At 40.4% G+C, this 26,017-nt stretch overlaps 1 protein-coding gene across 2 annotated transcripts in view; it reads right to left on the bottom strand.

Annotated features, from left to right (window-relative positions):
* Positions 1 to 26,017, bottom strand: part of SEC16B (SEC16 homolog B, endoplasmic reticulum export factor) — a 392,979-nt gene that overhangs the window by 56,850 nt on the left and 310,112 nt on the right. For both annotated transcript variants that reach the window (XM_077453184.1, XM_077453185.1), the window contains one exon: positions 2,923 to 3,042. In XM_077453184.1, the coding sequence (XP_077309310.1) occupies positions 2,923 to 3,042 (120 nt within the window). The remainder of the gene's footprint in view (positions 1 to 2,922; positions 3,043 to 26,017) is intronic.

The raw sequence follows: 26,017 nt of genomic DNA, 5'->3' as shown, positions 1-26,017 counted from the left end.
GTGCAGGGACAGTTCTAAGCAGCAGAAACATGCGCCCCTTCACAGGCATACTATAGATACCCCCCAGCTACGAAATTTAAAGGAATATTACACTTTTATTGTTTCACTTTAATCATTATTAAAATCACTGCTCCTGAAAAAATGGCCGTTTTTAAAACTTTTTTTTGCATTGATCCATGTCCCCCGGGGCAGGACCCAGGTCCCCAAACACTTTTTAGGACAGTAACTTGCATATTACCCTTTAAAATGAGCACTTTAGATTGTGAACGTTCGAGTCCCATAGACTTTAATAGGGTTCTAAAGTTCACACGAAGTTTAGGTCTGTTCGCAGGTTCTGGTGCGAACCGAACAGGGGGGTGTTCGGCTCATCCCTAGTCTTGAGTAATACTTGGTACACATGTAAAGTTTTTCAACCCAGTGAGGTGAATGAAAAAGAAACCTTAGAGACTGTTATATTAACACAAGGGATGTTGGTGTGATCTCCCTCCCTTGTGTGTCCCTGCACTATTATTTAGCATCTGTAAAGACAGGAAGTACGGTAGCTAGCTAATTGTGGGCACCCCCAATGATTTGCTATCTGCAACTGGCAACTTCTAAAAAAATAAAATAATAAAAAAAAGATGTTAGCTGTAAAAATCATCATATAAATACAGTTAATGCTGCTCAAACCTGGATTCTCCATTGAAGAATGGGGAATCCTAAATGATCAATGCCACTTTTAGAGGGTGAATCTCCTAATGGGAGCACAGACAGAAATAACACAGGTCTTCTAATTCCTCTCCACTCTATCAAAAAAAAAAAAAAAAATTGCCTTTAAGTATAAAATAAAAAATGTTATTCTAACATTGAGTAGTAGTAATAGTTCTAATTGTTCCAAACAATGAACAATGCTCAGCCTGTGCTGAAATCAGGCTTGTTCCTTAAAGCTTCACCTCAAAGGAGGCTCTGCTTGTCTGCCTCCCCCCATCAAGTGTCATATTTGACAGCAGAAAACTCAGGCAGAAGTTTGGCCCTCATCTCAGCTGGCCCATTAAGGGAGCACAGCACGATTCACATATGCGCAGTTGGAAACCGACTGTGGAAAACCAAGATGGCGGCGCCAGCATCCAAGAGACATTTCAAGAATCAGCATAGGGTGAGGGCAGGTAAGTGCCCTAATAGTAAAAATCAGCAGCTACAGTATTTGTAGCTTTTGACTTAAGCTGGCCATCCACCTATAGATTATCTGCAGATTTTCTATGGTTAGATTGAAAAAGTGGGAGATTCCTCCATCCACACAGCTTAGTGAACATGGAGAAATCTGTTGCACTTTTTCCATCTAACCATAGAAAATCTGCAGATAATCTATAGGTGTATAGCCAGCTTTACTGTACATTTTTTTTTGGTGGGGGGGGGGGGGGGGTGGAGCTCTGCTTTAAAGCTGAATTACAGGTATGGCAATGGTTACATTGGTCCAGCTTGGAAGTGCAATAGCTAAAATCACTTTAGTTGTCAACCGGCTGCCCTGATGCATTGGGAAGACAGGTCAATCACTCATTATGGGCACCATACAGCAAAGACTTTGCATTTTCTCAACAAAAGCAACACATTTTCTGATTGGACAAGGCACTGCAGTGATGTTGGGATCTCCACCTTGCCCAATTACAGAAAACTTTGCATTCATTAAGGAAATATAGAGTTCCCTGAATGGTGCCTGTCTCAAGTGGGTGGTCTCCTGTGTTCAGTAAGCATCGGTGCAGCCACTTGGCACAGGACCCAAAAACAAGTAGCTCATAATTATGTAAAAATTGCCATACCTGAAATTCAGCTTAAGCTTTCCTCTTCCTTCACGTACACCCCCCCCCCCCCAATCTTGTTTCTTAACCCCCTATACTTTTGCTCCCTGCCCCCTTTTTTCCCTTCTCATATCTTTTCTCTTTCACCTCTTTTCTCTCTTAATATTCTGACATCTGTATTAGCTATTACCCTGCCCCACCTTTAAAGTTAAGCTCCTGGTCCGGAAGTGAGTGTAGGTACAGTTTATTGACACTAAGATGGCAACTAGCAACTACAATCTACACAGATGGCAAAGTGTTCCTCAAATAGCTGATTAAAAGATTGTTTTTTGCTTAGTCTTATTCTACCAATTACTTGACTGATTCTGTAAAGGAACCGTGTTCTTATGCTGTATGTCAATGCATCCCTTTTCCTTATAAATAAAAAAAATGCAAAAAAAAAAGAAATGTTTATTACATTGGAGATATTGGTTGATCCAGATTTGGGGACAGAATACTTTTTTGCCATATTTATCCTGATAGGGTTTACTCTTAGTGCAAATCAACCAGCATCATTACCATTTGTGATGGTTTGATGATGAAGTATTTTATGGGGCCATTCTTTCCCTGCATAATTTTCAAATTCTTAGTATAAAGACGAAAGTGCGTCTACGCAAATCTGCATTACTTTGGACTGGCTAATAAAGACAGATAAAAGGTTGGTATATACACTGATGTCTGTTGGCAATCAAAAGCGTTTCATTCGTGAAAAAAGCAATACATCTGTAGCTGGAACTTTATGATTCTCGGTTAAAAGTCTGAGATTAATGATTCCCTATGAGCGTGTTTAGAATAAAAGCACCAATTCCATTTAACATAAAACATTACAGATGAATTTAAAGATTTATCCAGCTTGTATCTCCCCTCCCGGTGTTGATGCTTGCTTGTATTGTAATGTACACAAGGCTATTTAAAATTTAATCACAAGCCCTATGCTATGTACAGAACAAAGACAAACTCCTGGGAGAACAGAATCAATGTTAATTTAGCCCAAAGCCCAAGTAGCTAAAGGGAGTGAATAGAGGCCGATGGAACGTTAATTTATACATTTATATGGAGACATGAAATATACCAGAAGAAGAAATGCATCTATATATAGAGATATCACCTTTTTCTCTTCTGGTTTCTGTGTGAGAGCTTCATCATTAAATCTTTCCTCCCCGTTATCTTCAACAGAGACTGTGGATGTCTCAGACACTGTGCTCACTCTCCTGGACATAAGTGCAGACTGCAATATAGAAGAAAGCACATACTTAGCATTGCATATAGTAGTCATAATTTCCAGTGATAATTCTGATTGGAGGCTAAATTAAAACCACATTTGCTCAAAGGGCTACTATGGGTTTGGGGGTTCTGGTCCAGACTGCCTGAACTCAAAGAGATCCTTCAGATCACATGACGAAGTGTAGGGACACTGCGATATGTGTGTAACCTCAGTGGTATTTATTACTTGTGCAGCTTTGCTTTGAATAATGACTGGACAGTTCATTCCCTCTGTTGATCTGTAGTAAGTGCAAGGCTTTATTCACACCTACAGTGGGGAAAATAATGATGTGATCCCCTGCAGATTTTGTAAGTTTGCCCACTTATAAAGAAATGAAAGGTCTATAATTTTTATCATAGGTGTAGTTTAAATAATAGCGACAGACTATCAACCAAAAATCCAGAAAAAACACAATACAAATGTTATAAATTGAGTAAAATATGTATTTGATCTCCTACCAATCAACATTAATTTTGGTTCCCACAGACTGGCTATAGTATGTGCTCATGTGGTACACGGATTAGTCCTGTCAATTTGAGAAGGTGCTCCTAATGACAATTTGTTATGTTTATAAAAGCACCTGTCCACAGAATCTCTTTCTTCCATTCGAAGACACTATTATGGGCAAGACAAAAAGTTGTCAAAGAACGTCTAGGGTTCCTCCAGAGGTTGCTAGGGTTCCTTCAGCATTGGGCAATTTCTGCCTCTCAGATAAGTTCCCACTCACACCATTGATCTTTTTAGCTATCTGTAAGGGGGTAATTCTTCCCAATGACCACAAGTGTAAGGACCATTCATCCCCCTGACCATCCCACCAATGTATCATGAGTTGTAGATTTCTACATTTCTTTTTAGCAGGGGTTCCCCGAGACCAGAGAACTATTTCAAGGGTTCCTCTGTGTTGAAAAAGTTTGAGAAAGGTTGGTGTAGACTCTACACTACAACACCATCAACAAGAAGCTTGGTGAGAAGGAGAGAACTGTATAATAATAACCATCAATTGGCCTCAGTCTGGAGCTCCATGCAAGATTTCCCTCATGGGGTAATGATGTTAATGGTAAAAGTGAGGGATCAGCCAAGAACTACATGGAAGGAGCTTGTGAATGATCTCAAGGCAGTTAGGACCACAGTCACCAAGCAAACCATTGGTAACACAATACACTGCCATAGACTGAAATCATGCATCGCCAGCAAGGTCTCCCTCCTCAAAAAGGCACATGTACAGGCCCGTCTGAAGTTTGCCAATGAACATCTAAATGATTCACTGAAGGATTGGGAGAAAGTGCTGTGGTGAGCTGAGACCAAAATTGAGCTCTTTGGCATTAACTCAACTCACCAAGTCTCACTGTGCCCATCAATTGCAGCCTCACTGTGCCCTTCATATGCAGCCTCACTGTGCACACCAATTTCAGCCTCACTGTACCTGTCACAGTAGGCCAATCACATCCACATTTCAAGTAAAATAAAATAATTACAGCAGGTTTCCCTATCAGCATCCCTCTAAACATCAGGTGTCCTCACCAGAGTCCCCCTTTACAACAGGTGCCTCCCTTTACATCAGATGTCCCCATCATAGTCTTCCTTTACATCAGATGTCCCCATCAGAGTCCTCCTTTACATCAGATGTCCCCATACGAGTCCTCCTTTACATCAGATGTCTCCATCAGGGTCCTCTTTTACAGCAGATGCCCCCCTTTACATTAGGTATCCCAGTCAGAGCTCATCTTTATAACAGGTGTCCCCATTAGTATCCCCCTATAAATCAGGTGCCCCCATCAGAGTCCTCCTTTACGGAAGATGTCCCCATCAGAGTCACCTTTACATCAGATGTCCCTATCAGAGTCCTCCTTTACATCAGATGTTCCCATCAGAGCCCTCCTTTACATTAGGTGTCTCTATCAGATTCCTCCTTTACATCAGGTGTCCCCATCAGAGTCCTTCTTTACGTCAGGTGTCCCATCAGAGTCCCCCTTTACATCAGATGTCCCCATCAGAGTCCCCCTTTACATAAGATGTCATCATCAGAGTCCTCCTTTATATCAGATGTCGCCATCAGTGCCCCCCTTTACATTAGATGTCCCCAGCAGAGTCCTCCTTTACAGAAGATGTCCCCATCAGAGTCACCTTTACATCAGACGTCCCCATCAGAGTCCTCCTTTACATCAGATGTTCCCATCAGAGCAATCCTTTACATTAGGTGTCCCCATCAGAGTCCTCCTTTACATCAGGTGTCCCATCAGAGTCCCCATTTACATCAGATGTCCCCATCAGAGTCCCCCTTTACATAAGATGTCATCATCAGAGTCCTCCTTCCCATCAGATGTCCCCATCAGAGCTCTCTATACATTAGATGTCACCATCAGATCAGAGTACTCCTTTACACTAGATGTCACATCAGAGGCCCCCTTTACATTAGATGTCCCCATCAGAGTCTTCCTTTACATTATGATGTCCCAAGCTGAGTCCTTTTGGCCATTATTGCTTATAGGGCCATGGCAACCAGAAATCATCCTGATCCCCGGGTTCAGTCAGTCCTTCCTAGTATTCAAACTCTACCGGTTGTGGCTGCAGCTCAGATCTGGGGCAGCACCTAGGCAGGGCAAACTGTGAAGTTTGCCACAGACAATCAGGCCACCGCTAATATCATAAATATAGACAGGTCTAAATCGCTAGCCAACATGTCCTTCCGGCGCAGGCTGGTGCAACTATCCCTGCAGCATCAATTCAAAGTGCACTGCATCTATATCCCGGGCAAGTGCAAAAACTCGGTGGACGCACTATCCCACTTTAAATTTGCGTCATTCTTACCGTAGGAACATGGAACCAACCCGACCACATCTTATCCCACCTTGGTCACAGCTGACACTGGATTAAAGCAACACTTACGCGATGTGACCCGCCTTGTAAATCAATCGTTATCCTGCAACACCCTGTAGGCTTCTCATACAGCCTGGAATTCCTATGGCAGGTTCCTAGTCCCAAACCCGGGCAGTGTCAGGAGATCTTAAACACATCATGGTCTTCATATTGTACTGCTACACACAGCTGGCTCTATCACATAATACCATCAGACTCCACTTAGCTGGCATGCAGCATTTCGTCTCCTTACAGGACCCGACTAAGCCATCCTTGTTCTCTGCCCACGCAGTCAAAACCATCCTACTTGGTATCCACAGGCAGCAACCAAGCGCCTACCCAGCACTAGCGTCATCGTCAGAGACATGTCTACCATCCTGTCACATTCCTCCTTCGTTTTACTGCCAAGCTTGATCCTCCAAGCAGCCATCTACCTGGCCTTCTATGGCTTCTTATGTCCGAGAAAGTTTACCATCACCGGCCCTGGCTGTCAGGTACTATGCAGATGCCATCTGACACCCCATCTAAATCACATCATCATGCACCTTGTAGTGTCCAAAAATGCAACAGTCCAGTCCCGGGCTAGATTTCAAGCTATTCCAGACTTGAATCACCTGGTGCCCAGTGGCCATTCTAGACCAGTCATCATCTCATCTGCCAGACTTGTCGGAGTCTAGCCCATTGCTACCTTTTCTTACCAACCCTCTGAGTGGTAGCCAGTTCACCAGACACATTAGGATCCTCTTGCTTAAAGTGGTTGTAAACCCTTACAACACACTTTGACCTACAGGCAAACCTAGATTAAGGCTTACCTGTAGGTCCAAGAAATATCTCCTAAACCTACACGGTTTAGGAGATATTTGCTGAAAGACAGGCACCATGTAGACAGCGGCGCGCAAGCGCACTGAGCGCGGCACCGCCAACGGCGAAGATGCCACGCATGGCGGCTCCCGTGCGCATGCGTGGGAGTGACGGCTTCGCTGAATGACAGCGGCGGAGCAGCGAGACCCACCGAGAAGATGGATGCGCCGGACTACAGGGGACAGCGGTGACATCGCTGGCTCCTGTGTCAGGTAAGGGACATGCGATGCATAGTAGCCCATTATGCTTTACCTTTGCAGGGAATGAAAGACGAAAGAAAAATCATCAGGGTTTACTTCATCTTTAATTTAGGCCCTGACCCCAGATGATAATCTGGATATTCCTTCCAGATTGGAGCATCGTCAGCAGCATCACAACACAGGGTACCGAACCATGTCATCAAGAGAATGGGCAGGTATAAATTCCACTTGCTTTGCCCAATACATTCCAAATCCACAAGCAGAAACGTTACAAATCTTCAGCAAGCTTGCCCAATAGTACGTTATCAGCACAAATAAATAATTACCTCCCTAACCAAGTGTTTTGCCCCCTTCTCTTGGCATACTGTCCAATAGACCAGGGCACACTTTAGGTTTACTTTATGTTGTTAGTCTTGTGACGTGTTTATGTGGTTCACATCTGTACCAGATGTAGGGCTCCGACCATAAATAGGAAGGCCAGTATGGTCTATGGTGGTATATATACAGTATATATATATATATATATAGAGAGAGAGAGAGATAGATAGATAGATAGATAGATAGATAGATAGATAGATAGATAGATAGATAGATACATTTATGAAAGCCATGCAAGTGCAGAGCTCATACTAAGAGGGGGAGAAACAGCCCAAGGAGCAAAACAGTTCTGCTGAAATTTCACGTGCTAACAAAAAGCCTACTGATAACATTGATAAGATCGATAGATGAGCTCATTAGTCTGCTGCCTCTTTTTTTGCATGTCTTTTCACAGGCTGGGTGAGAAACAACACCTGTAAATTGGAACTAAAGCCACTTGTGACAGTTATCATTAATGGCATGTCTTGAATGTAACTTTTTTAGGAAATTATCATATTGATGGGTTTAGTTCAGCTTCAAGTGGATCAGAAAAAAATAAGGTTTCCTGTTCTCCCAGATAAGGCTGCTTTCACACCTTGCTAAAAATGAACAAAACGCAGCATGAGTCACATGTCTGTGTTTCACAGGTGCATTCTGGGAGTCAGACACTTAGAAATAAGCTCATGAATTGTTAATCAAGGAGATACAAGAATAGAGGAAGATATCAATATAATAAATAAGTAGCAATAAAATAAATAAGATTGCGCTATGGACAAATTCTACCTGTTCACTCCACAGGTTGGGGGGAAAACTAAGTGAAATCAAATAAAAATGGGTTAAAATGAACTCCAAAGGTTAAAGCTGCCTGTGCTTGAAACCTGTCCCTAAATGTAGGAGTAGGCTGAAAATCTGAAGTGTAAATTAAGCTTTGGCGCTAAAACCTTTTTTACGTGCACTGTGGGTGCCCAAATTATGTATATGTGTGAGGTGATCTATTATCTCTGCTGATGATCTAAAGAATTAATGTGAGCTAATGTGGAAATCTCCCAAAATCCACTATATACGTGATATCTGCCAAAATGCGTGTGTTAAGTGTGTGTCTATTGACTTGTAACTCAAAAATGCACATGTGTTGCAAGAAAATAGTGAATAAATCGCATGGAAATAAACCATTAAAAATAATAATACATGTGTGCTTAGTAAAAAAATCATATGCAAACCATAAACCAATATCTATAAATTATGCTCTATGTTCAGAATCCTCAAAAAGTGACAATCAAAAAGCGTTTGTGAGAGTACCAAGAAAAAATAACAAAAAATCTTTCAATGTCCAACAGAATTTTTTTTAAAATCACATCATTTAGTTGCTGGAAAACGCATGGAATTTTTGTCAAATGAGGGGGGTAGAGCAAGGTGACTAGTGCAGAAGGGTTAAATGCATTCCTCTCCGGTGCGCCACTCTGTGTTAGGAAAAAGGTATATATATGCGCTCACCAGACCAAAAACCCACAATGGGTTAACCGAGCAGTCACAGTATGAGCCACTGTGCAGCTTTCCTTGGGCTCTGCTTCTGCTGTGCTGCGGGAATGCTTTACACTTTTCCTTCCACAAATAGTCCGTTTAGCAATTACACATAGGAGGAAACAGAAGTACAACCATAGTGCAATACTGTTGTTGAACGATTTATTTATTTAAAAATCAGGTTACTCACAATATCCAATAAAGACAAATCGCCTTAAAAGTTACTTTTAAGGCGATTTGTCTTTATTGGATATTGTGAGTAACCTGATTTTTAAATAAATAAATCGTTCAACAACAGTATTGCACTATGGTTGTACTTCTGTTTCCTCCTATGTGTAATTGCTAAACGGACTATTTGTGGAAGGAAAAGTGTAAAGCATTCCCCCAGCACAGCAGCACAGCAGAAGCAGAGCCCAAGGAAAGCTGCACAGTGGCTCATACTGTGACTGCTCGGTTAACCCATTGTGGGTTTTTGGTCTGGTGAGCCCATATATATACCTTTTTCCTAACACAGAGTGGCGCACCGGAGAGGAATGCATTTAACCCTTCTGCACTAGTCACCTTGCTCTACCCCCCTCATTTGACAAAAATTCCATGCGTTTTCCAGCAACTAAATGATGTGATTTTAAAAAAATTTCTGTTGGACATTGAAAGATTTTTTGTTATTTTTTCTTGGTACTCTCACAAACGCTTTTTGATTGTCACTTTTTGAGGATTCTGAACATAGAGCATAATTTATAGATATTGGTTTATGGTTTGCATATGATTTTTTTACTAAGCACACATGTATTATTATTTTTAATGGTTTATTTCCATGCGATTTATTCACTATTTTCTTGCAACACATGTGCATTTTTGAGTTACAAGTCAATAGACACACACTTAACACACGCATTTTGGCAGATATCACGTATATAGTGGATTTTGGGAGATTTCCACATTAGCTCACATTAATTCTTTAGATCATCAGCAGAGATAATAGATCACCTCACACAAATAAATAAGTAGGTATGTATTTATTTGGGTGTGGGCTACTTTTGTGTCTATGTGGAATGTTATTTAGATTAGAAGATGATATATAGGTAGTTTGGAATATGATCTTTATTGCCTTTTTATGTAAAGTATCTGTTGGAAAACCGATAAAGGGAGAATATATTTTTTTAGAAAATGTGTCAAAAAAAGCAGCATGGTTGTGTTTTTGGTGCGCTTTTTGAATCGCATGTCAATGTTTCATAGGTGCATTATGGGAGTCAGGCACCCAGAAATAGGCTCATGGATTGTTAATCAAGGAGCTGTGTGATAAAGGAAAAAACTTGCGCACTACTATGTGTAATGTTTTAGAAAATATAAACCATCAACCTACAGTGAATATAGTAAAAATAAAAATAAAATCAGAAAAGAAAAAATATATCTAGTACGTGTATAGTAACCGAGAATTAGCTGCAACCACTTAGTAGTGTACTTAAAAAACACTGCGTAATTAAATGTAAAAGAAAGAAATGAGAGTGGTGCGCTTATTAAATAACATGTCATGGATTAATATACTTAAAGAATGAATATGACAAGTATCTAAAACATACAAATAGATAAATGTGAATAAAAGTCCAACTAAAGCCCAATGGTAGGAATTATTTCATATAAAGCTAAAAATTTTATAGAGATAACTTGATAGAAGAAAAAAGACAACACATAAATCCAAACATCGACTGTTATATTTATGAATTAGCCGCTCACCTCACCTAGAGGTGAGCGCCAATTCATAAATATAACAGTCAATGTTTGGATTGATGTATTGTCTGTTTTTTTCTTCTATCAGGTTATCCCTATGAAATTTTTACCTTTATATGAACTGATTCCTACCATTGGACTTTTATTCACATTTATCTATTTGTAAGTTTTGGATACTCGTAATATTCATTCTTTAAGTATATTAATCCATGGCACGTTATTGAATAAGCGCACCACTCTCATTTCTTGCTTTTATATTGTTAATCAAGGAGATACAAGAATAAAGGAAGATACAAATATATGTACAAGTGAGAATGTATTTATTTTCTGGGCATGGGCTAGTTTTGTGTCTATGTGGAATGTCATGAAGATTAGAAGATGATATATATGTAGTTTTGAATATGGTCTTTATTGTTTTTTTATGTAAATGTATCTGTTGGAAAACCATTAAAGAGAGAATAAAAAAAAATGCAGCTCCACATTGAAGTGAAAATTGTGTCAGAAATGCATAAAAAAATGCACTGCCGTTGTGTTTTTGGTGCGTTTCTTGAGTCGCATGTGCGTGTTTCACAGGCAGCCAAAAAACACACTGGAAATGCATGAAAAAACACATATGCGTTTTTTAATGCATTTTTTTAAGTGAAGTAGTGTGAAAGCTTTCAAATGCCCCGTACCCACGATTGGAAATTCGGCCAGAAAAAGACTGATGAGAAGTTTTTGTCGGAAAATGCGAACCGTGTGTATGCTCCATCTGAATTTTACTGGCTGAATTTCCGCCAGCAAAAGATTGCCTGTAGCAATTCCGACGCGCAAAATTCCTATGCATGCTCGGAAACAATTAGGCGCATGCTTGGAAGCATTGATCTTAATTTTCTCGGCTTGTCGTAGTGTTGTACGTCACCGCGTTCTTGATGGTCGAAAGTTCAGCGAACTTTTGTGTGACCGTGTGTATGCAAGCCAAGTTTGAGTGGAATTCCGTCGCAAAGACCATCATAGCTTTTTCCAACGAGAATTCCAATCTTGCGTACGCGGCATAAGGCTATGCTATGTGTAAATCTCAGAACTAGATAGACAGAAATACAGGTAAAATAGCTCTTTTATATGTAATTCAATTGTGGATTAAATGTACCTTTAACATGTAACAAAATGTTATCTATGGTAATTACCCTTTAGCTTTTTATCATCTATATGTAAGGTACTCATGGCAATTTATGAAATCCAGAAGTTATCTGAATTCTCCATAGCACCCAATCAGATTTTTTTCTTATTTTGTTTTACCTACGGTGGAAAAAGATAACTGATATGTAATTATTTTCTGTGGTCATCAATTAGCATCTTTCTATTACTCCATTTCTAGTCAATTACCCACAAAATGACTTTAGTAAATGCATCCGTTATATAAAATACAAATTGGGAGTTATGAACGGGGATATTTACCAGTACATATATATTTTTGAGTTTTTAAAATTTAGATAAACAATGTACTGTATTATATGTTTCAGAGCAAGTTATTAAGGTCATGGCTCCGTTTTACACAGAGTAATACGTACTTACATTAGCGCTACCTACATTAATCTATTTGAAGGTCACATAAAGAGGACTATTCACTTCTTTTTAAGCCATCATACTATTTTCCCATTGTATAGCTAGATAACAGACAGGAATACAGTGGTGGCTTTATGCTGTTGTGCTAAAGTGGCCTTCAGCTATTGTTTCTTCCATGGAGGCAGACACTTCAACAAACGCATAAAGTTTCAATAGACACTGAAACAAGGTTTGTTTGGCCCCCACCAAAACGTTACACAATAAAAGATGGAGAACATGTCTAAGCAACAATAAAGGAGCACTCAACCTAAGCTTTAGGTGGCTTATATGTATAACATTAACAAATTAAATGCTCAGCAACTTTAATAGTTTCAGGAGTTAATGGGGACTGATATTGAGAATAAAGCTGTTATCAAGCTGGACTTATTTTCCCTAAAACAAAACAGTAATTAAAAGAATCCTGCTGTTCCTTTCAGATGTTCCCTCTCGATGACTGCAACTTTGTATAGAGCCGTTGCAAAAGGAAGGAGAGGGAGAATAACCGCTCTGACTAGCTTTGCATGTTAATTTCATCTTCAGCTATTGAGCTCTGTAAAACAGTGCTGGATTTAGACTGTTGGGGGCCCGGGGCACTTCATGTTCCCTTCACAAAGGAATGCATTATATGGCAAATAAAAAAGTGAACTGAAAATAATAACCGCATTCGTTCTGAAAAAGACACTTATCTGATTATTTTTCTCAATTTTATTGACTGTAAGAATACACATTACACAGGTAATTGGAAATGGCAAATCAGACATCACAATTAGGCATAACACTACAATATTTATGAAAAGTATTTCTTCTTGCACATAGGATCTCCAAAATCTTTACCTAACCCATCAAACTGTATCATCTTGAGGACACTGCTCTCGACAGCCAGTAGGCACAGAGCGCTTAGTCTTTCATGGGTCATTGTGGTTCTCCGATAAGTCTTTATCAGTGCCAATTTGCTGAACGACCTTTCACACAAACAACCAGTGACCACTATTCTCAAATATATTCTATGACCTATATTAGCACCTAGAAAGGTATCAGCAAGCCTTTCACCAGGTAATAAAATTGCCTGTTGAGATGGAGTGAGACATGACCGGAGCGTGGCAAAAGCTGCATATTGGACAATTTCCTCAGTGAACACACTACTGAAGTCTTGAGGGAAAATTTAAAAAAAAAATTGTTATAAAGAAAGTCTGGAACTCGGGGCAGTTGGCCCTTCTGCCTCCTTATTAATCTGGCACTGCATTGAACATCAGTTTTTTTTCAACTAATGGAAAGGATGGACAGAAAACAAAGTAGAAAAATTATATAAATGTGTGAAACAATCAGCACCACCCTAAATTAATCAAGTGCAAAGTTGCAGCCGCTATACACTTTAAGTGAAATCACTACACTTTAAAAAAAAAAAAAAGATTTATATATATATATATATATATATATATATATATATATATATATATATATATATATATATATATATATATATATATATATATATATATAAATATATGTGTATGTATACCAAAAGATGCACATACACACACACACACAGCGCAGCACTACTACAGTGATAATTTAATGTCATACTTAGTGCTATGTATACATGCAATAAAATCCAAATTCATAATAAATGCCCCATAAATCAATATCAATCTTGATAGTAGTGCTCCAGGGTTATTATCATATCACCATGCTTCTCAGTAATTCTTATTGCTTGTGCAAACCACCACCAGCTATTTAAAGTGGAGGGCCACCCAAAAAAATAAAAAATGCATTAATAAAAAATAAAAAATAAAATGTTTTTCACTTACCTGAAACGCTGTTGCTAGGCAGTCTTCCTAATCTGCCTCTTCCTATTCCTATTCCTATTCCTCATCTTCAGTGAGCAGCCCTGTTGCCTTCTGGGACATGTGTGTGTCCCAGAAAACAATGCGGCCATTCACAAAGCATTGCAGCAGGAAACGGGCAGTGAAGCCACTGCCCGTTTCCCTTCGTTAGGATGGAGGCGCTGGCAGCCGATCCGATGGACGAATCCGCCTCGGGGGCGGCCGACATCGCGGGATCATTGGACAGGTTAGAGTCCTTATTAAAAGTCAGCAGCTACAATAATAGCGGCCGGAACACCCTTTAAAATCTGTTCACCACAGGGATGAGTCAGGAAGACTCAAATTAACTCTTTATTTTCACTCCCCAATGTATTTTCTTTCTCTCAGGAATCAGCTGTTCAATTTCTCTCTTTCACAATCTCCACTACACCCAATGTATCCCTCACAGATGGTTGATCTCCAAGATTATTCAGCTGTTCCTCCACCTCAAGGGACTCGTGTATCATGTAATCAAAAACACAGCTGACATAGTGCTCTCTGCTATAAAACTTTTATTCTTAAAGGCTCGTACAGAGGAGAAGATCCAAGCCTTTGACGTTGCGCAGCCACGGTGATGAGCAAGCGGACACTCTCAATACATGTAACAAGCAATATTTGTTTTTATATCTAGTAAGTGTTCTCTTTTAGTTGGGTTTTAAATAAAAGTTTTATAGCAGAGAGCACTATGTTGGCTGTGTTTTTGATTACATGATACATGAGTCCCTTGAAGTGGAGGAACAGCTGAATAATCTAGGAGATCAACCCCCTATCTGTGAGGGATACATTGGGTGGAGTGGAGATCGTGAAAGAGAGAAATTGAACAGCTGAGTCCCGAGAGAAAGAAACAACGTTGGGGAGTGAAAATAAAGAGTTCATATAAATAAATAAATAAATAAAGAAATAAAGAAAGAAAGAAAGAGTTTTCATGACTCATCCTTTAGGTGAGCAGATTAAATAGCTGGTGGTGGTTTGAACAAGCAATACGAATTATTGAGAAGCACGGTGATATGATAATAACACTGGAGCACTACTATCAAGATTGATAATAATTCATGGGACATTTATTATGAATTTTTTATGAATTTGAATTTTATTTCATGTATACATAGCACTAAGTGTGTGTATGTGTGTCTTTTGGTACACATACACATATATTTTTATATATATATATATATATATATATATATATATATATATATATATATATATATATATATATATATATATATACACAGTGGTGTGAAAAAGTGTTTGCCCCCTTCCTCATTTCCTGTTCTTTTGCATGTTTGTCACACTTAAGTGTTTCGGAACATCAAACCAATTTAAACAATAGTCAAGGACAACACAAGTAAACACAAAATGCAATTTGTAAATTAAGGTGTTTATTATTAAAGGTGAAAAAAAATCCAAACCATCATGGCCCTGTGTGAAAAAGTGATTGCCCCCTAAACCTAATAACTGGTTGGGCCACCCTTAGCAGCAACAACTGCAACCAAGCGTTTGTGATAACGTGCAATGAGGCTTTTACAGCGTCCTGGAGGAATTTTGGCCCACTCATCTTTGCAGAATTGTCCTAATTCAGTTACATTAGAGGGTTTTCAAGCATGAACGGCCTTTTTAAGGTCATACCACAATATCTCAATAGGATTCAGGTCAGGACTTGGGCTAGGCCACTCCAAAGTCTTCATTTTGTTTTTCTTCAGCCATTCGGTGGTGGACTTGCTGGTGTGTTTAGGATCATTGTCCTGCTGCAGAACCCAAGTTCGTTTCAGCTTGAGTACACGAACAGATGGTCGGACATTCTCCTTCAGGATCTCTTGGTAGACAGCAGAATTCATAGTTCCTTTTATCACGGCAAGTCTTCCAGGTCCTGAAGCAGCAAAAGAGTCCCAGACCATCACACTACCACCACCATATTTTACTGTTGGTATAATGTTCTTTTTATGAAATGCAGTGTTCCTTCTACGCCAGATATACTTGGACACACACCTTCCAAAGAGTTCCACTTTTGTCTCATCGCTCCACAGAATGCTGTCCCAAAAGTCTTGGGGATCATCAAGATGTGTTGTGGAGAAATTGAGACAAGCTTTGATGTTCTTTTTGCTCAGCAGTGGTTTTCTCCTTGGAACTCTGCCATGCAGGTCATTTTTGCCCAGTCTTTTCCTGATGGTAGAGGCATGAACGCTGACCTTAACTGAGGCAAGTGAGGCCTGCAGTTCCTTGGACGTTGTTGTGGGGTCTTTTGTGACCTCTTGGATGAGTCGTCGCTGTGCTCTTGGGGTAATTTTGGGCGGCCGGCCACTCCTGGGAAGGTTCATCACTGTTCCATGTCTTCGCCATTTGTGGATAATGGCCCTCACTGTGGTTCGCTGGATTCTCAAAGCTTTGGAAATGGCTTTATAACCCTTTCCAGACTGATAGATCTCAATTACTTTCTTTCTCAATTGTTCCTGAATTTCTTTGGGTCTCGGCATGATGTGTAGCTTTTAAGGATCTTCTGGTGGACCTTACTGTGTCAAGCAGCTCCTATTTAAGTGATGCCTTGATTGTGAACAGGTGTGGCAATAATCAGGCCTGGGTGTGGCTAGAGAAATTTAACTCAGGTGTGGACAACCACAGTTATAGTATGTTTTAACAAGGGGGGCAATCACTTTTTCACGCAGGGCCATGATGGTTTGGATTTTTTTTCACCTTTAATAATAAACACCTTCATTTACAAATTGCATTTTGTGTTTACTTGTGTTGTCCTTGACTATTGTTTAAATTGGTTTGATGTTCCGAAACACTTAAGTGTGGCAAACATGCAAAGGAACAGGAAATGAGGAAGGGGGCAAACACTTTTTCACACCACTGTATATATATATATATATATATATATATATATATATATATAAATTAGAAAAATTGCATGGTACATGTTGTGTTTAACTGACCAAAAAGAAGGTTTAATTAAGGCTATTTTTATTAAATGAAGCAAGTGCCCTAGCTTTATTAGAGGGATAGGTGTGCCTTGATTCTTTTTTTCTTCATTCATCGGGATATGCTGTCTGTTCGATGAGCCTGATGCGACATTGAGTAGACTGGTCACCCCAACAGACTATCTGCTAGTTGGGTGACAAGTCTCCTCAAAGCCCCTCATTAGTTCCACAAAAATGTAGGGTGCCCTGCAGACTTCTCCTTCTGCCACGTACACACGATCGGACTTTTCAGTGGACTTGGTCTAGCGGACCAGAGTCTGTCGGAAAATTCGATCATATGTGGGCTTTAGCGGACTTTTTCTTCTCAAAAGTCCGGCGGACCTAGAAATAAGACTGGCTTCAAATTTGTCCGCCGGACTCTGCTTTTTGCAGACAATCCGTTCGTCTGTGTGCTAGTCCGACAGACTAAAACCGACGCTAGGGCAGCTATTGGCTACTGGCTATGAACTTCCTTATTCTACATGATCACGTTCAAATCCGTCAGACTTTTGGAGTAATCGTGTATGGCCAAGGCCGTTCATTTGAAAATCCGGTGGACCTCAGCTGCAAAGTCCATCGGACTGTCCGCCAGACCAAGTCAGTCGAAAAGTCCGGTCGTGTGTACGCGGCATTCCTGCAGGGCTGGAAGACAAAGATACTGAAGCTGGGTGCCAGTGGAGTAGATATGACTGTGACTTCAAAGAAGATGTTCCCCCAAAGGGATGTAGGTAAGTATAAAAAACAGGGCAGTTCTAGAGGGGTGGGGGCGGGTTACCAAAAGAAAAAGACTTGCCCCAAAAATTTGCTATTATGTCATGATGATGATGATAATAATAGGGAAATTTAATACATACCAACCCACAATACATTTCATGCAATTCAGTTAAATATTACTTTTCCATTTCATTGTGCAGCCTGATGTGATTTTCTAAAGAGTAAAGTAACATTCTCTTCCTTTAAACCCTGACAAAATTATTCCGTTTGTAGAAAGGTAGTAAGTTTCCCACTAGCTTCACACTACAGAAGTCTGTATAGAGCCTGAGGTCAAAAACAGGCAACCTATAGGCTAACAGACTTGTACTTGCAGTAAAGCACGGTCACTAAACAGAAAGCACAGAATGTATATTTAATGAGTATATGGCTGCCCTCAATGTACGTTATATAGTAGAATCAAAATTGTAAAGTGTCAGCTTTGCAAGGTTAGGTGCATTTGAATTGTTACTAAACCCAGGACTATGCATTCACTATATATATGTTCTCCCACGGTACACAGAAAATGGAAATGCAATTACTTTAGTAAATATAAACTACTAAATACCCTTTCTCATCAGCAGTATATAGCAGTCTTGTGACTTCTATCAGTGTCTGGTTAAAGCTTGTAGGAGGAGTTTTTATTCTCCTCTGACTGTCCTATGAGGTTGCATGACCCCTGACCCTCCTTCTGGACAGTGCTATTCCCCAAAAAAAGAACTCTAGCAATACACACCAAACTGAATATGTTCAGAGTGCTTCCTAGGCTGTGTACTATCAGCAGATAGATTGGGGACTGTGAAAAAAGGGGAGGATCAGAGAAGACCGGATCAAACAGCCTTTTAACACAATGCAGAAGATTAACCCCTTATGTTCCACAGTGAGAATAACAAGCATGCTTTACTGCATATACAGACTGATTTTACTGTTGTAGGTTTAGTAACACTTTAACCACTTCAGCCCCGAAAGAATTTACCCCCTTCCTGACCAGAGCACTTTTTGCGATTCGGCACTGTGTCGCTTTAACTGACAATTGCGCGGTTGTGCGACATGGCTCCCAAACAAAATTGACGTTCTTTCTTCCCCACAAATAGAGCTCTCTTTTGGTGGTATTTAATCACCCCTGCGGTTTTTATTTTTTGCGCTATAAACAAAAAACAAGCAACAATTTTGAAGAAAAAAAAACACATTATTTTTTACATTTTGCTATAATAAATATCCCCAAAAATATATTAAAAAAATGATGTTTTTTCCTCAGTTTAGGCCGATATGTATTCTTCTACATATTTTTGGTAAGAAAAAAATTGCAATAAGCGTTTATTGATTGGTTTACACAAAAGTTATACAAAATAAGGGATAGTTTTATGGCATTTTTATAAAAAAAAATTCCAGTAATGGCGGACATTTTTGACACATTTTTGGGACCATTGTCATTTATACAGCAATCAGTGCTATACAAATGCACTGATTCCTGTGTAAATGACACAGCAGTGAAGGGGTTAACCACTAGAGGGCAGCGTAGGGGTTAAGTGTGTCCTGGGGAGTGTTTCTAACTGTGGGGGGGGGGCATGGCTACGTGTGACATGTCACTGATCTCTGCTCCCGATCACAGGGAGCAGAGATCAGTGACATTGTCACTAGGCAGAATGGGGAGTTGCTTGTTTACATTAGCATCTCACCGTTCTTCCGATCGTTTACTTCCTCTTTCATTCCCTGCAAAGGCAAAGCATAATGGACTACTATGCATCACATAGTAGTCCATTATGTGTCACTTACCTGACACAGGAGCGAGCAAAGTCACCGCTGTCCCCTATAGTCCGGCGCATCCATCTTCTCGGTGGGGTCTCGCAGCTCCGCCACTGTCATTCGGCGATGCCGCGATGACATCACTCCCGCCCATGCGCACGGGAGCCGACACGCGCGGAAGCTCTGTCATTGGAAATGCCGCGCTCAGCGCGCCTGCGCACCGCTGTCTCTGGCGCATGCACCGTAGACAGCGGTGCCTGTCTTCAGGCAAATATCTCCTAAACCGTATAGGTTTAGGATATATTTCTTGGATCTGCAGGTAAGCCTTAATATAGGCTTACCTGTAGGTCAAAGTGTGTTGTAAGGGTTTACAACCACTTTAATTTACTAAAACTGAAATGTGCAAAATCTGCAGCAATCTGGTGCTTAGTAAATGAGCAGAAGCTCTGCTGACTTCTGTCATCCAATCATGTGCAAGCAAAAATGCTGTTTTTTTTTTTTACATTTTCCTTGCACGTGATTGGGCATTCTTTTTACAGTGAAGCTTTACTTAATTTACTAAGCTCTGGAGCAACTGCACTTTGAAAAATGCACATTCTGTTTGCCTTTAGTAAATCAACCCCAATGCATCTATATACTACCAATGAACCTTGGGGACCTTCAGTAGTTTGGTGACCACGCCCATTTACATGACTGGCATACCAGGGCAGATGGATGTCCTTCTCCAGTTCCAGTTAATACAAATACCTCTAGACATCCTACACATTGCCCTCACTATGTTCTTGCTCAATGATGCATAGAGCACCCTTCTTGGCACCCTATTCAGCCTGTGCTAAAAGGCTTTTGAAGGCTACTTATATTGGCTGCTGACCAGGAGAAATCTAACTTAGTAGCCTAAAGCTTAAGGAAAATATAATAGTTCACTCTTCTCATAGTCCCTTGCAGAGGGGAAAGTATGGAGGATGGAGGGAGCAAGGTCATAGTCATAGCAACTGGAGCAGCAGAGAGTGACATTGATTCTTTCCAGGGATTAATGGTCACCTCTGAGAGTCAAAGGTCAGTAATCGCATCATCATTAGGTACACTAAACAAAAATTAACCCTAAACATGCAGGTTTCACACTAATAAACTGAATGTTAGTAGAACAAGAAGTTCAATTCTGAAGATGTGAAAATGAAAAATACAAATACTACTACCTATGGCTTCAAAATTCAATGTTGTAAATATTTAGCTCTGAAAATGTCCCATATTTTAGTACACACCAGCTATATTATTTTATTATCTGACTATACAGTTACATTTGTGTTTTATTTATAGGAAAATACAGTATCTCACAAAAGTGAGTACACCCCTCACATTTTTGTAAATATTTTATTATATCTTTTCTTATGACAACACTGAAGAAATGACACTTTGCTGATTGGCTTGTAAAGGAGCAGCAGGATACTATTGAATAATAGACATGTGTGATTCGTTTCGTATGAACCTCAAATTCGTACGAATTTCACTAAATTCGTACATTCGGGAGGATCCGAAATACGGATTTCCATGCGTCCGAATTTTGTACGAAATACGAACTTTTGTTTACGAATCCCCAGGAGGAAGTCAGCACAGCACAGGGATGGTGGGAGCCCCTCATCTAACGAAAATTTGTATTTCGGATAAAAATCAAACTTCCATCAGCATCGACTGTCATATTGAGGTATATTTTTGCCTTTAAATTCATCGTAATGAACGTTTATACAAGTTAACGAACCTAACGACAATTCGTATTTCGTACGAATTGAAATTGAATTTCGGACACGAAATACGAAGTACGAATTATTTTTAATACGAACCGTAACGGAACAGAACGAAGCAAATTTATTGACGGTGCCCATGTCTATTGAATAATCACTCTGCTCTCTCCTCCTGCCTCATGATCAGTGTCATCATATGTGCACTACAGCAGATATTGATTGTTATACTATTGATGTTGACTATAACTGTCCCAGGTTATGGACAGCTAATATCAAGATGGATTTAGGTACTTGCACTAGTTAACTATAGAATTGCTTTTTAACCACTTGCCATACACAATACATATTTATATGTTGCAGTTTACAAGTGGGTTCCTGGTATTATGGCTGGAGATACTGTATCAGCCATAACCCTGGTATAGATTTTGAAAGCTGGCGGCCGGAGTAGGTCATAAGCCACTGGAATGCTTTCCAAAGAAATTTTAATTTTTTAAAGCACCTCCATCTCTCTGTGCTCACACGCAGAAGGGAACACATATGTTAGTCGTGCACACATATGTAAACACTATTCTCACCAGTATTCGCACCTTCAGCATCAGAAGCCTGTCTTGATCTTTTTCCTCCTTCCCTCTATCTATGTTTGATTACATTTTTTCTTTGTCTTTTATGACTTGGTGTTTTTACAGGCAATGCATTTCTAGGATATGGAAGCAAGGTTGCAGTAAACTTTACCCCTCTCTGTGGGCTATCTGGCACTTTATGGACCATCTCTCTGGTGTATGTGCAAAACTTTTTTCTTTGGGAACCATTTCTGCATTGGATATGATACCTATGCCCCCCTATTTTGGAGGTAGGGGCTACATGTAATATCATGTTGTGCATTGGAACATATACTCTCAGAAATGTTGTTGGGGGTATGGGGTTCTAAAGCCACGCACCTGCAAATTTGTGTTTATGTTAATATATGCTCAAATATTTGGATGTACTAATTGTTGTGTTCTTTTCTAGTTATATACATCTTGAGGACTTACTCTTTTATACTCAGATAAAGCATTTTGTGTCCTTTTCCTGAGGAAGCCCTACAGGCGAAACATGTCGAAAAATGGGAACAGACTGATTTAGCTATTTGAACATTGTAGTCTCTGTCATGTTTGTAATGGGCTATGTGTATAGGCCTATAACAACAGATATGTTTTCAGGCATTACATATATTCTTTTAACCTTGTGCCCTTTATATTTTGGTATCCTTAAAGTCCCGTATCTCCAACTTTTTTTCACTACCTTACTTGTGAGGTATCACCACAAACGTTAGAGCAAGAGCATTAGTTCAAACACTAGACTTCCTCGGTATCTCTAAACAAATAACCTGTAAAGACATTTAAAGCGTCGCCGTTCCACAATTGTGCACAATTTTAAAGTGTGACATATTAGGTATCTATTTACTCGGCGTAACATCATCTTTTACATTTTACACAAAAAATTGGGAAAATATTGAAGGCCTGGATTTACCTATATAGATCTTTAGTTATCATAAGAGGGATCACCAGCAGAAGGAAGGTGCTCCTGATTATGCTAAAACTTTGCATACCCTAGCAGAAATCATGACATTTTGGGCATTGAAAATAAGACTGATCATGCTTTTATTAAAAAGAAAACACATCTCACAGAGCGTTTGAGGAGCATTGCCTGATGCAACATGAATGCCTGTGCAACACAACCAAAATGCTCATTAAAGTGATGTTAAAGGCTGTTTTAAAAAAAAACAAAAAAAAAAACAAGTTATACTTACCTGCTCTGTGAAGGGGTTTTGCACACAGCAGCCCCGATCCTCCGCTTCTCGGCTCCCCTGCCCGAGCTTCTGGTCCTTCCCTAGCAGCTTGCTACGGGAGCACCCAAGCAGGCTGGCTCCCAAGCTGCTGCTCTGTCTGTCCATTCAGTCATAGGGCACACCTTGGCCCCTGCCCCCATTCTCTCCTCTTTGGATCACTGGCTGTAACTGACAGAAGGAGGAGCCAATAGCTCCCATTGCTGCCTCAGCCAATGAGGAGGCAGAGACCCCAGAGAGCCGCCACTCTCGTACACATCACTGGATCGAGATTGGGCTGGGGGACTGTATTAGAGTGACTGGGCAACTGCTGCACACAGAAGATTTTTAACCCCATACATAGAATGCATGAAGGTAAAAAAACCTTAAACACTTACAACCAACACTATAGGTGCGTTATCGTGTGTTAAGACTGCTGTAGAATTTAACATAGTTACATAGTTAGTCAGGATGGAAAAAGACCAGCTAGTTAAACTAATTTAAAAAAAAAATCATACAATCCCATATACACAATCCTATACCCACGGTTGATCCAGAGGAAGGTGAAAAACCCCAGCAAAGCATGATCCAATTTGCTTACAGCAGGGGAAAAAAAATCCTTCCTGATCCCCCAAGAGGCAATCGGATATTCCCTGGATTAACTTTACCTATAAATGTTAGTATCCAGTTATAATATGTACATTTATGAAAGAGTCCAGGCAGGGCCGGCTTTAATATTGATTGGACACCGAGCAAACATTTTCTTGGGCCCCCTCTTCCACGCAATTTTGCTCTCCACGTGCTTTGAGACATACGATAAACAGCAGCTAGACTCAAAATCAGCTTACTGAAACAGATCAGGCAGCGATTGCGATTGGTTGCCAGAGGTTACAGTGTATCATTACCGCTCACTGACTGGCTGATAGAGGTTACAGCACACATTATGGCTCACTGTTATTTTCTAGAGGTTACAGCACATGACTTCTGCTTGTGGATTGGTTGCTAGAAGTTACTGCACATTTGTACTGCTCACTGATTGATTGCTAGAGGTTACTGAACATCTATACCACTCACTAATTGGTTGTTAGAGGTTACCGCACATTATTACTGCTCACTGATTGGTTGCTAATGGTTACAGCACATCATTTCCTCACTGCCTGCCTGCTTATTCACATGCACCAAAATTCAGGGTGCTGTGGCACCATGTTATTTTGAAGAAGGGTTCCACCTTCAATTTCCTTACAGGCTGATGTTAGGCTTAAAGCGGAGGTCCACCCTAAAGTGGACCTTCCGCTCATCGGAACCCTCCCCCCCTCCGGTGCCACAATCGGCACCTTTCAGGGGGGAGGGGGGTGCAGTTACCTGGATAATCCAGGTAACTGCACCCACTTCCGGGACAGCTCTCTGCGGAAAGGGGCGTAACTTACGCCCCTTTCCGCAAGTGCCCCGCTGCCTGCTGGGAAACACACAGCTCCCAGAGGCAGCGGGGAGCGTCCTTATTGTGCAGCACAATTCGCGCATGCGCAGTAGGGAACCGGGAAATGAAGCCGAAAGGCTCCATTTCCTGATTCCCATACCCAAGATGGCGGCGGCAGGACCCGACAGACGACCTAGCGATCGGCTTCGGGTGCCGACATCGCGGGTGCGCTGGACAGGTAAGTGTCACTATTTTAAAAGTCAGCAGCTGCAGTATTTGTAGCTGCTGGCTTTAAAAAAAAAAAAAAAACGCGGAGTCCCGGTGGACTCTCGCTTTAATGACTACAGTTGTAAGCAGGTCTTTCAAGCATGCCCCTTAGTGGATGTGACTAAGGGGGACATGATATACATATGAATGTCACCTCTATTTACATATCAATGCAGGTTATTTAAATGTAAACACAGGGTCTGCATGTGAGTCATCTGTACACAACAATAGGGCAGAGCTGGGCAGCAGAAGTTTACACTGAGATATCGGGACACAGCACGAGACTAAAACTTCAAGATATAAGGTAATTTGAACTGGGATAGTTAGAAAGTATGAGGCAGCTGCTTTGGGCCCCACAACAATGATAGGGCCCAGGGCAGCTCCCCCTTTAGCCCTGCCTTTAAAAACGGTCCTGAGTCCAGGCCTTTTTTAAAGCAATCTACTGAGCTTGCTAGAACCAACTCTGGAGGGAGTCTATTCCACATTTTCACTGTTCTTACTGGGAAGAAACCTTTCCGTATTTGGAGAAGAAATCTCTTTTCCTCTAGATGTAAAGAGTCCCCCCTTGTCCTCTGTGTTGACCGTAAAGTGAATAACTCAACACCAAGTTCTCGATATGGCCCCTTATATATTTATACGTTTTGATCATATCCCTTCTAAATATCCTCTTCACAAGAGTGAATAAATTCAGTTCCTCTAATCTTTCCTCATAGCTGAGCTCCTCCATCTTATTATTATTATACAGGATTTATATAGCGCCAACAGTTTACGTAGTGCTTTACAATATAAAAGGAGACAATACAGTTACAATACAATAAACTACAAGAGGATTAAGAGGGCCCTGCTCAGAGAGCTTACAATCTAATAATCAGTTTGGTTGCCCTTCTCTGCACTTTCTCCAGTTTCCCAATATACTTTTTGAGAACTGGTGCCCAAAACTGAACTGCATATTCCAGATGAGGTCTTACTAATGATTTGCACAGGGGCAAAATGATATCTCTCTCTTAACGCTTGTGTGAAAGAGCCCTTAAACAGACCAAAAGGAAACAAAAGTCCATTGCTAGAGTTTAAATGCACTTTAGAAGAAACATGTGCTGAGAGTAATACATGGAAATACTATGCAGACCTCATGAAAATGACAGTTATCCAACGGCTTCAATACTTCCTGAGTTACGGACCCAAAACATGTTTAAGCTTACAGTCAAAGTTTCCAATCGTTTTACTTGTTCCAGGTCAGCGACACTTAAAATGTTCAAACCATGGCATTATTGTGACTGACTGCCAGCTAGC

This window comes from Lithobates pipiens, unplaced genomic scaffold (assembly GCF_037356315.1).
Source record: "Lithobates pipiens isolate NorthernLeopardFrog02 unplaced genomic scaffold, aLitPip1_a1.2 Scaffold_23, whole genome shotgun sequence".
NCBI classification, from domain to species: domain Eukaryota; kingdom Metazoa; phylum Chordata; class Amphibia; order Anura; family Ranidae; genus Lithobates; species Lithobates pipiens.
This window is presented reverse-complemented; position numbering and strand designations above follow the sequence as displayed.